At 40.0% G+C, this 13,120-nt stretch overlaps 1 protein-coding gene across 5 annotated transcripts in view; it reads right to left on the bottom strand.

Annotated features, from left to right (window-relative positions):
• Positions 1-4,054: 4,054 nt before the first annotated feature.
• Positions 4,055-13,120, bottom strand: part of fndc3ba (fibronectin type III domain containing 3Ba) — a 95,301-nt gene continuing 86,235 nt past the window's right edge. For all 5 annotated transcript variants that reach the window (XM_018753545.2, XM_029250191.1, XM_029250192.1 and 2 more), the window contains 2 exons: positions 12,904-13,031; positions 4,055-6,934 (listed from right to left, as the gene is read on the bottom strand). In XM_018753545.2, the coding sequence (XP_018609061.1) occupies positions 6,623-6,934; positions 12,904-13,031 (440 nt within the window). In that variant the 3' untranslated portion in view covers positions 4,055-6,622. The remainder of the gene's footprint in view (positions 6,935-12,903; positions 13,032-13,120) is intronic.

Genomic DNA, 13,120 nt, shown 5'->3' with positions numbered 1-13,120 from the left:
TAAGATAAATGACTTGTTTCCAATAAGTCATCCTGAGACAAAGTGAAAACCTCATTCCCTCTGTTGATAACTTCATTAGAAGTTTTTTAAAGCCTTATGGATTAAAGCTGTAAAGTTACTGCTAGAGAAAAAAAATCTCAATCATAAAAGACATATTGCAAACACAATATTACCATTGTGTCTTTTGGATCCATAAAAAGCCATAACTGCAATATCAGAAATAAGGCTGCCTTAAAATCAGAATGCATTTTTTGAGGGGAAAAAAGGAGCATTATAAACTACGCAGAAAGATGCAAAACAGTATGTGACTTGTGCCGTGAACCTCACGTACTTGTGCAGTCCATGTGTTTGTGGGCACGAATGTCCTTCACCCAATACTGCATCACGTGTAGCCAGCGACTGCACTCGGCTTATTTGCAGCGGTACCAAATCACGTATAAGGGAAATGACACATGTCCAGAATAAAGTCAGTTTCTTCACTGAAGCGTTACTGGCATGTACCGGCAAATTCACATTGTTCCACGTTGTAAATTCCACCTAGAATTACTGAATGTATAACTGAAATGCAGAACAAGAAAGGTGTCTTTTTAAATGTTATTTATTAATAGTATTGCCAAGCATATTTTAAATACCAGTGTAAAAAGAGTGAAGAATTGTTATAATTCTTACTGGAAGCTCGGTTGAGAGAGTTCTGTGTGGAACAAAGTGTTTTATTATGCAACCCAACACAAATGAATGTAAATGTCTGTACATCTGTATGGGCACACTAACTATATATATATATATACATATACATATATATATATTTACATTACATTTTCATTGTGATGTCTTATCTTTTTGTCTCCATACATGAACAGTGAAGGCACTGTTGTAATAAAACCCTTACGAGCAAAATCAGCAATGCCTCTCTTGAATTCATCTGACTATTTTTGCCCTAGGAAGTTTCCAAGACAAAGACGATACTCTCATATGTCGTGTTTTTATGCCCCTTGTACCGCAAAGTTTTCATTTCATTCCGCTAAAAAAAAAAAGCAAGCTACACAAATAAAAAGAATTGTGAGCGCTAATTACAGCCCTTTAAATAAAATATTACAAATTACATGGAGTGATACACAAATAAATGGAGATGCAGTACGGATACAAGGATAAATTTAGAATAAATGTATCTGAACAATCCAGACAGACAGTAAAAGACACTTTTTTCATTGTGAACGAATTTATAGTTCTCCTGATAATATGTTCTTTAAAAGCAGTCAAAATCATATTTCCATTAAACAATGTTTTTGTGGTGGCCAAACTTTTTTCAAGTAGAGCAGCATAGTTGTTTCTTTGAGGGCTCCAGGCTATACTATTAGTAAGTACCAAGTCCCATAAACATTGGCTATTAGACCAGAAGTTGAACCCTGAAGGCTCTTGCGTTACCCTGCGATCTGGCTGTTCAAATGTTCACGAGTATCTAGAGTAGGCAGAGACCACAGCTGTACTCGTGGTCCCGCACTTGCTTCTCCTTTGAATCCCTGCCAAATTGGTACCTGGAGTCCTGGAAACACATTACACGTGACTTTTTCTCCATACTCTCATCCTTGGTTGCTTCATTCAAAGAATGCAGTCTCATACCAGCAGCGGCGCAAGACAGTTCAGCCCTCAAGGCTCCTGTTCTGTAGACCAACCCTGTTGACTCATGTTTGAGTGTAAGATTACATATTTAATCTTTCATGCTGCTGAAAGTGCTGTGTGAAGGATGGATCCTCAGAATAAAGAGCCATTTTTGAGCCAAGAACTCAGTAGTTTTAATAGAAAACCGTAAGAGGCTATCTGTCTCATTAGCTGTGATGTGTCGGATTGAGATGTTGATCATCCCTGGTCTCCTTGTCGGTTGCTGATGTGCATTACCCCGGCTCTTTTTATTAAGCTCTTATTATTTAACTGGGGTCATACGGTATTACACTGAGCTCTTTATTTCATTCTATAGGGACTAATTAGAAATAAGAATGTGGCCATTCTTCTTGGTCATTACAGCATTCCACCTGGAGCCCTCTGGTTTTCAGCTCAGAGACCACATCCTGAAGCCAGACAGCTGTTTGAAGGCAGCGAACATAAAGAGGAGTGAAGCCCAGTCCGATACAGAGTTCTGCACCCAACAAAAAATGCGCACTCAGCAACTGGCCCAGGAACAAAACAACATCCAATTAAAATAACCTCTTCTCTGACCAAGTGATTTTTAAATATTTTTTCCAGGCTGATCTGTAATCAGTCACTATTTTCCATGACTCTTACAGGTGTTGCATTCTTTAAGGCATAGGGGTTATTTTTCAGTTTTCCCCAAACTGGAATTTTTTTCTGAAATCTGTACTGCAAAATTATTTCCAACAACTTGCTTGCACAAATGAAATATAATAATGATTGACGATGACTGGTTTTGAAAGGGCCAGAAGGTGGTCTATAGAGAGTCATGAGAAACTGACCAGTCTTGCCTTGGAGGAGTGAGGGGGGGAAAAAAAAAAAAAAAAACATAGGGGAAAATATTAAGACATGGGTTTAAGATTCCATATTTACCCAATTAAAAGCAATTTAGGAAGGACATTTCATATTTATGGAAAGATTCAAAAACACATTGCTTTTCTGTATATTGTAGAACACCGATCCATTTAGAATTCAGTTTTATTATTGAAACATTAATGACGTTTCAGACTACAACAACCTTCCTGGTGTCAGCAGGGGACATGGGGAAAGCTGGACCAAAGTGCAGGATTTTTTCCTCTGGAACTGAGGGATCAGGCGGTTGAGGCAAATGGCCAGAAGCCAGGAAATGAAGAACAGGAACAAGGGATGAAGGCAAACAGGACTTAAGCGCAAAAGGGACAGTTGTCTCAATGAGATTCCGCGAGTAAGAGTAGGCTGGGGAGTGTATTTCGAAGGAAAGTGCTCCGATAGCTGCCTTAATCTGAGTCAGGTGCTGCTGTTTGAGGTGTGGGCGTGGATGTGACACCAGGCTTTCACGGGTTCTTCAATGATGTTACATCGCTACGATTTGTTTGTGCATGCAAGCTCTATAGCATTCATGTTCAAAAGTTTTAATCCAAGAAACATTTCATAATCTTACATTACACAAATGAAATAACATTTAATGTATGTTAAAAACAGAATGCCAAGGAATTTCAGAAAAAATTAAACATTTATTGGGCATAAATATATTACATATACGCTACAGGTACAGTTTTAGTCATACATACATAGGGTAGTATTTGCAAAATCTATACATTAGAAGTGATATGGCAGTTTGTTTTATATAATGCATATGAAACTGTTTAAAATTTACAATAAAAGATGAAATGTATTTTTTTCAAATCATAAAATTATGAAAAGCTTGGAATGTTTGTCTGTGAGGTAAAAATACACTATTTCAGACATTGTTGCATTTCTATACATTTGTCTGGGATCATTTACTGTGGCTGTATTGACGATTAAAAAGACACCCTCAGTTTGGTCAGATTGTTCAGCTCTTCCAAAAACTGGTTTTCAAACATGCTGAAAATTTCAAATGTCACTGTACTTTGAAAAAATACTTTGGGGACTATTCAGCTCACCTGGATCACTCAAGTCCCAGTGCCACTCATATACTGTATATCCGCACTGAGAATACATTTTCAAAGGAGACAGAATGTAGTCACAGCGTACAGAAAAAGTACACCTTCCTCTCGCTTGATTCCTTAATGCCAGAATTGACCATGTCCACAGAGGTTTGGTGAACATACTACAGACAAATTTGACAGTACTGACAGTTTAGCGTTTTAAAAGTGAATAAACTTGCTTAATTAGGCAGTTTAATCATGATACATTTTATAAAGACTAATGTTTTGCTTTCAAAAGTGCTTCATTTCTGTTAATTGTATCTTTATCATACTAAATCTATATAGCTATCTATATATATATATAGCTATCTATATATATATATATATATATATATATATATATATTTCATTACCAAAATACTGAATAAGTTCACTATTAAGCTATGACATATCACAAAAAGAAATCATTTGTCCCAAAACATAGGTTGATTGTTTCTCTTTTCAGTGTGAAATCATTTTTAAAAGTTCATTTCAAAGGGTTATACACTTAAATGGCACACTTTGTTTTACAAAACAAACAAAAGAAGCATGATCACACAACTGATAATATCTCCTTTTCAGGATTGCAATGCACTAGTGTCACAAGGGACTTGTCACATGACCCTTTAAATAAACACCATAAAGTTGACAAGCCTTTGCTTTGGCAAACAGTATAATAAGCTTTATAACACTATTTAGCAATTGTCAAAATGTAGCTAAATACATCCCATTACAGACACAATATCCTGGATAAACATATGCTACATCTTCCTAGGCATAAAAAAGATCAATATGTTGCAAGTTCAAGCACTTGGTTTGGAAAGAGATGAACAGGATTTTTTGGCTACACGTAAAAACTGCACAGATATTTATGATTTTTCTGCATTACATGTTCCCGCTGACTGAAGAAAAATGTTTAAAATGGTTATTATTGATACGGAAGAATGCTGGCCTGTAATTATAAATCTAAAATACATACAAAAACAGAAAAAAAAAAATAACATGCTACAAGGAAAAAATTAGTACATAACTACACTTATCTCTTATTTTTTAAAAAATAAATAAATGAAGATTGCACTGTAATTGGCATTTAAAGTACTGAATGCAATATATAGTATAAATAAACCTAGAAAAGAATGATACCTCACTTTCCCATAAACTTTGGCAAAGGTACTTTTGAGCCAGTAAACCATTTTTGCTTATGGACATGACAGAGCAAGGCACAGCTCAGGCAGGGAAACAATGCTTAGAAGGCGAGTTTGAAGAAGAAAAGGCTAATAGCTCACAATGACAGCAATGGCAAAACCAAAACCGAAAAAACTTAGTGTTTGCAGCATCCTTGCCGTATTTGTTTTCTTCACCTTTCGGTCAGAGTCCCTGAGCTACAGGCTGTCAATCAAGGAGAGGGAGGGGCCTGCTGTGAGCCAACTGTAGGCTGCCCCACCCCCAAAAGCTCCCCAAAATCAACTTCAAAAGAATCTATAAGTGTGACTTTCGACAAACTCTTTGGATTTGTGGAATCTGCTGGTTTGCACGTTTCCTTGGCTAGCAGGGGAGCAAAGGTCCCCTTGGCCTTTGGCACGCACTTTTCTTAGGGCTTGTCCTTAGTGTCAGAGGAGATCGAGGGCTTTGCCACTGCTTTGTCTGCGGCTGCGACACCACGCCAATAAAGCACCTTATGAAATCGGAATCAGAATCACTGCGAGAAAGACAAAGAGAACCAGAAAGAAAAAGAGGGAAGGGAGAGAGAGGGTGCGAGAGGGTCTGCGGCACGGCATGAGACTGGGTCTCAGAGTGACCAGCTAAATGCAGGGTTCTCTGTCAGAAGGTTTTCCCACGCTCACAGCCCTCCCAGCCCACCGCCAACCCTCATAGCCTGCTACCGTGTACAGCTCTGCTCAGACGTTCACCAGGTCCCAGCAAAGCAGATAACACAGCACACACAGGCAAGTCTGCAACAGGCTCCAGGAACTGGAGGTCGAGAAGAATAGTGGGAAAGAGTGACGGGAAAGTGGCTGTGGGCTGGATGTCAGGGCCCCCAGGTTCCAGAAATGCATCAAGACCAGAGAAATACTGCAGCTGCACGGAGCACTGGGTGCCACAGTACTTCATCTACTCCAGACAGGCCACATACCAATCCACTCATGTGGACTACTGACCACAGATTAAGCACCGTTGTATGCGTGCCGACTCCTACTCAATCTGAGACTTTTACTTCAAACCCATTATCATTTATATTACATTACCTCTATAGATTTTATATATTTAGATACACATGTATATATATATATTAGATAACTGGTTTCATTATTTAAAAACACAGGATAGCAGCATCAATTAAACCACACTTGGATTGCAAAATGCTTTGGCAGCTTAATGCTGGTGGCTTTGACTTGCCAAATGGATAATGTGTGTAGAGTTGTTTTCCGAGCTCTGTGATTTTTAGTCAACGAAACACAGTACCTCAAACTGTGTAAAATCGCAAAAAAACAAGATATCAATTGACCTCTCTGCACGTGTTATGACGTTAAGTCACAGGGCGACGATAAGTAACATGTTAAAGCTATTACATCTAAAAAGTATATGGCTGTAAAAAAGGAAATTCGGATAAAAACATTTAAGTAAGGCCATCCATGTAAAGAACCATACATTTTTCTTAGTTTTATACATTTAAAACATTACAAAAACATGCACATCAGTCTGTTAGCAACTGTGCTTGCCCACAACTTCTTTTTAAGGCTTGTTAAATTGATATGCTTTCCCAAACAAGGTGCAGCAAAGAGCTAAGGCGTCTGTTGAACATAATCCGTACAATACAACAGAGAGAGAGCGAGAGAGAGACAGACAGACAGAGAGAGAGGCTGCAATGAGACATGAAAAAAGACTCATACAGGAACAGGAGGAAAAAGCCTGTATATGTACTGAGACAACAAGACAGAGCATTAAAAATATACCTCAAGTTTTCTTTTGTTTTTAAAATCCGTCTCACCCCCTAACCTTCCTCTTTTTCACTTCATGAAGAAGTACTGCAGAATGAATGCAATGAGGATGGAGAGGCTTGCAAAGCCAAGAACTATGAGTGTGGCAAACTGTTCATCGGAGGAGATGAGGCCCAGGGCCTTAGCAGCATGTGCTGGGTCTGGCTCCCCAGCGGCCACTGGCTCGCACCGCCGCAGTGTCAGCAGCGAGGGTGGACTTGGTGGACCACACAGCTCCTGGCCGCTGTCCTGGCAGCGGCGACATACGCACACACGGAAACGATAGTCCGTACTGGCCTGAAGGCCTGAGATTTGGAATGAGCTCTCATCTCCCTTAAACACCTATGGGGCACAGAAAGAGAGAAAGAACAATGAGGTTTTTACAAAGTTCACTGAGATAGCCCTCTAGCCTGTTATTGCTGCCCGAATTCGATATCAATATGTGCACGCACACACATACAAACACATGATCACTTGGCTTAGCTGTGCACAAAAGTACAGTGTGAAGTGTAAAGGGCAGGATTTTGCTAGACTGTCTGAAGTAACAGTAGTAAGCACAGCTCAGTGCTAAGGTCAGTGCTACACATCTATCTAATATGAGGAAAACGAGGGAACTATAGATTCAGGCCACTTCGGAGAGACAAGGGGTGCAGGCATTGGCTCCAGGCAAGACAAAGCTCACTCCTTTCCTTGTACCACTATGTTGGAGAGATGCACGGGTGGCACAGTGACATAGCGAGTAGCGCTGATGTCTCAGAGCACCTGGGTGGTGTAACAGGATGTGGGTTCAATCCCCACTAAGGCTGTGTGGAGTTTGCATGTTCTCCCTGTGTCTGCATGGGTTTTCTCCCATAGTCCAAAGACAGGCTATTCAGGTTCCCCCATAGTGTGTGAGTGGCAGAGAGTGTGTTCCACTGATATATGGAAGAGTGACCCAGTGCAAGTAGGGTATCTAGCAGTGTAAATCACCTTGGTGAATAAGGTGTGCGGGCTGATAACACTACACAGAGTTCATTGGAAGTCACGTTGGAGAAAAGCGTCTGCTAAATAAATAAACGTAAAACGTGTATGTAACTCACACAGGCAGTTAACTGCCATATGTTTCTTGCAGTCCAACTTTAAAAAGGACTATTTGCATGCTACATGACAATGATACAATACTGACAAAAGCAAAAGCAATAAATAGGGTAAAAATGTAGAGCTGTGTCCGTCAGGGAAGATTCTGATCAAATCCATTCAGGTAACAAATTGAACCAATTCAAAGAGAAGGATCTCTCTTTCTATCTGCTCTAATGTTTCTTTACCAGGAAATTAAAATGAACTGGAGCTTAGACCAAGATGGGCTATTTGCCTGGCTATTCCCACTTCAACATACTATCAGCACAGAACCTCCAAAAAGGTAATGATGGTACAACCAAATCAATTTCTAAGGAAAAACCTTGTTAAACAATCGTTCCTGCCAGCACTTCAGCCCATTTTCTGGATTATTGTGGTCAGTGAAAAGGGGACCTTAATGGAATAGCACCAGACCCTTGAAGGGGACAGTTAACCTTCTCTATGTGAACTGCAAGTTAAGCTTATGCATGTAGTTGAAAACAAAAACAGAACAGATGACACACTAACTCACTATTTTTGCTCTTTGTTATAGGGCTGTAAGCATTCTGGGATTTCAACCTGCATCGCTGATAGGTAAAGTTCGATGCTTAATGGGCACCCAATTTTCCATCCAACCTGAAACACCACTGAGACAACAAAGAATTTCAAGGAAAGGCTCGAAACTCCCAGAAAATAATGCGCAGTGTGACCGAGTGAAAATATTAAAGTTTCATATTGTGTGTCATATTTAATAGCAAAATCCAGAGCTTCTAAAGTAGAGCAGGGAGACATTAAATCAGTAAATCCTGTAGTCAAAGCAAAGCGGCAACTGATGACTGGAAATAAGTAAAGCAAAGTTACAGACTGTATTCCGATACGATACAATCTAGTTTTCAAACTGGACAACTCACTCATTTCACCTACCGCCTTGGCTAAGAGTCTGGGAGCAACGATTGACACGAGTCTGTCTGTCTTTCTCTCAGCGCATCGAAGCCACAACCCGATCCAGCAGATACATCCTGCATAATATTCGTAGGATCCGTCCCTACCTCACAATTGACTCTGCCCAACTATTTGTCCAGGCCATGGTGACTTCCCATCTGGATTACTGCAACTCTCTCCTGTGTGGCCTTCCTGCTACTGCCATCAAACCTCTGCAGCTGTTACAGAATGCTGCTGTACGAGTTGTGTTTGAGTTGCCAAAGCGTTCTCACGTATCTCCTCTACTCATTTCTCTGCACTGGCTTTCTATAGCTGCCAGAATCAAATTCAAGACCCAGGTTATTGCCTACAAATGCATCAACAGAACTGCTCCCAGCTATTTACAGGACTTGATCAACCGCTACACCCCAGCCAGACCGCTTCGCTCGTCTACTTCTGCTCGCTTGGTGGTCCCGCGCACGAAAGGTAAAGCACGGAGGTTCTCGGTTCTGGCTCCGTTGTGGTGGAAAAACCTTCACCTCTCACTCAGAACTGCAGAAACTGTCTAAATTCAAGAAAGGTCTGAAAATTCACCTTTTCCGGACCCATTTCGCCCAAGATCTCTCCAGCTCACGTATGTTGTAAATGTTCGTGCACCATAACTTCATGAGCATCCCCAGATTAGCCTTTATACAGCCGCCACTCCACAATTGTATGTCAGAGTTTATATTATAAATAATAAAAAAATTGGAAGGAGGTTATCAGGATTCATCTATCCTGTGTTTTATGCACCTACTCAACTGATGCACATCAGTGCATCAGGTGGAAGGTAGCAAACTAGGTTTACTTAAGAGTCACGTCCGCAACCATGTCTCTTTCTCTTAATGTAATGCACAAATTGTATTTTTGCTGAGATGTACGTAGCTTTGGACAAAAGCGTCTGCTAAATGAATAATATATATTCCACTCTTTTAAATATGCAAAAAGCTCAGTAAGTAAGTAAGTAAACAAATAATGTCCACAACATAAACTGGTCATGGTTGCAGTGTGAGACACACTAATGTCGTAAGAGACATTCTGTACATAAGTAGGCCTGTTTGTTTCCCTGAATGCCTGGATATTCAGCTTCCTCAAGATCATGGAGGCAGTGCCTTCCTCAGGAATACAGCATAGAGTTTTCAGACATCTCGGATACCTTTAACTACCTTGTCACCTCTTTCATATCAATATGATCTTGTTTGTTGAATGTTTGCATTTACATATTACCAGGGTCATAATGAGATGAGGCAAAAAAGTTGACATTGCCTGGTTCCACAGCCATAAACAACATTTTACAGAGACAATGATGTGCACAAACAGCTGGGGACTGTTGCTCTGAGCTACAAAATTATAAAGTACCATTCAAGTTCAGTCTAAAGAGAAACATGATTTAACCCTCTCCAGGCAGACATTGTCTTCAATTAGCAACAGCTGGTAAAGACTTTTCTCAACTTACATTTACATCTATTTATTTAGCAGACACTTTTCTCCAAAGTGACTTCCAGTGAACTCTATGTAGTGTTATCACCCCTCACACCTTATTCACCAAGGTGACTTACACTGCTAGATACACTACTAACACTGGGTCACTCATCCATACCATCAGTGGAACACACTCTTTCTCTCTGTCACTCACACACTATGGGTGAACCTGAACAGCATGTCATTGGACTATGAGAGGAAACCAGAGCACCCAGAGGAAACCCACACAGACACAGGGAAAACATGCAAATTCCACAGACAGCACGGGTCAAACCCACGTCCTCTTGCACCACCCAGGCACTGTGAGACAGCAGCACTACCCGCTGTGCCACTGTTAACTACTGCTAGTATTAATTTGGCCCCAAGAAGGTTAGATATAAAAGCATAAATGACAAGACTTTTCTGTGAAAATCAGAAATGTTGAAGTAAGCCCTAAATTGTAAATAGAGAACAATTCTCAGGTAGGTGACATTAAAAAAACTGAAGCAGCCACACACTGACATTATGCCATTATTACCTTTTTCATTTTGCCCCTACATAGAAAAAGAAGAGACTACTTACTGATTTTGTTAAAGTCTAAAAAGTCAGAGATATTTAAATAAAACTGACAAAAAAAAAAAAAAAAAAAAAGCACATGCTTAATTAGTGAAGTACTGAAGGAAGGAGGACTGAAGTATAACCAGAATAAGTGCAAGAATCAGTTAAGAGACAATGTTAGGTCCGTTTTTTGAGCAAGGTAAATTGTATAGGTAAAGTACTGTGTATGAGTAAGGTATGATTAGGGTATCTGCATTGATTCAGACAACTTTTGAAATACAACTGGCTCTGAAGAAAGTGATCTGAAACAGCTGGTGCAAAAATTAACTTTTTTCCCCCCAAATAAATATGCCTTGAACTCCCAGGATCAAATACAAATGTTGCTGTGTCTTTGGAAAGCTACAAGGAACAAAATGTATCTAACACAGGTAAGGGATGGCATTCTCTCCCTGCTCTTCTGTGAATTGACCTTGGTGCCCATAGTGTCCACACCACACAGAACTACATGTTCCAGACTTTAAAAATGAATAAATGTTAAAACAGCAGAAGTTCTGGTTCTGAGCTCTTGATGCCACAGGACTTTGTCTCAGCTTCCAAGAACCATACAGAGGAAGTGGTGCAGCAATGTTGATAATCACCCGGTAGGAGCCAAACGCTGTTGTAATAGAGAAACTGCCTCCTGTTTAAGACAGTTGTGTGACAATGGTGTAGCAGTTATGGAGTAAAGAGTGACAACACATTTATTGTGGGATACAAGTTTGAATCCCTCTACCACCACACACTGGACTGCGGTCTGGGTTTCCTTCAGACAGACAGAATGAGGTTGGTAAGATATACAACACATGCAGAAAGCCAAACTCTGGTGCACCACTGGAAGGCACATTTATGAATGTTTGGGGTGTGTTGGGTGTCTGCAGAAGGTTAATTAAGGGACTGAACATAATGAGCAATAATCACTTGTAGCTCATTTCAGTCGCACACATTCAGGCAACTCCAGCTGTTCTAAGGCAAACCATACTATACAAGGCAAACTTGCACCTAACACTTTATGTAGGAAAGCAACTACATGTACATTCAGAAATAATCAAGTATTATTTCTAGAGCAACTCGTAGTGCAGTGATTAGAGTTACTGTATCCAAATCCCAAGGTTACAGGTTTAAATCTGTAGTACCTTTACTTACCCTAAATTTCTCCAAAAATACTGAGCTTTGTAAATGGTTAAATTTAACTACATGTGCCTTAACTTTATAAGTCACTTTGGAGAAAAGTATTACTTATATCAGTAAATATAAAAAATGGAAAAGTTAAATCACATATTTTTGTCAGTATTATAATGACAAAATGGGCTGTTCAAAGTGACCCAGTGTTTTTAAAAACTGGACCGTTCAACGGGCATCACAGGGTCAAGTCCTAGCCTGTAAAAATCAGTACCGAACACTTTAAAAAGCACAAAAAACCCACACTTGAGACCAAGTGTACTGCCATTACAATAGTGCTAACAAATGCAGTTCCATTGAGTGAAGTCTGAATGAGACCCAGCTCCTGGAACCATTATGTAACGAAACTACTCAATAAAATCAAGAATAAGGCTGACAGGGACTGATAAACACTCACTATAAAGCTGAGTGATGCTGGCAAAAGTAAACGAAACAACAGAGTTAAACTGCAGCTTTTGTCACCCTGAGTCATAAAAACCCTGCATGACAGCCCCACAACTGCAGCATAATTATTACTCTTGGAGGGATGTTGACTAGCATTTGAAAGAAAGCCTGCAAAACCTCTAACCTCCAGTGGCAGAAGCAACAATTTCGTTCTTCACAAAGGAAACCCTTGAGTCTAACCCTAGGCCTAAGGAGACGAGAGTTACTGATGTAAGTTTGAGTTGGAAGGCAGACTTTGCTCTCTCCAGAGATGATCTGGACCATGTGACCCAGTGATGTGCTAAATAAATAATGCCAGTGCGTGCAATCAGTTTCTTGCTGGTACATTTCCTTTTGGTAGTATATACTGTATCTACTGGTCTAATACCACTGAGACAAAAAGATTAGTTCATGTTTGTATTTTATTTTCATTCCTTTATACTTCAAACACTTGCCTATAATAGACCATCATCTTCTGGTATATTTTGTACCTGTTCCTCTTCATATTTATGACTCCTTCACTTCTGTAACTTAAGCTATATCTGTTCTGCTACACCTGCCACTGTGGAAAGGACCTTGACTGAACCTTCACTCACCTGTTTGTACTCTGAGTCTCTCCCAACTAGAACCTGGAGGATGTAGCTGACAGGATCTCCTCTCATCGGGGGCACCGTCTCCCACGTGACTTCACACATATTTCCATCTAGCTGGACCACTCTGGGAGCTGCAAAATGAAGAAAAGAAAAAAAAAAAAATATGGGATGGGTAGATGATATGGTCTAACATGTTGAAGGTGCAGAGCTTCAAAAATGT

The sequence above is a fragment of the Scleropages formosus genome, chromosome 3 (genome assembly GCF_900964775.1).
Source record: "Scleropages formosus chromosome 3, fSclFor1.1, whole genome shotgun sequence".
NCBI lineage: Eukaryota > Metazoa > Chordata > Actinopteri > Osteoglossiformes > Osteoglossidae > Scleropages > Scleropages formosus.
Note: the sequence above shows the minus strand (reverse complement) of the source record. Positions and strands in the feature narration are given on the sequence as shown.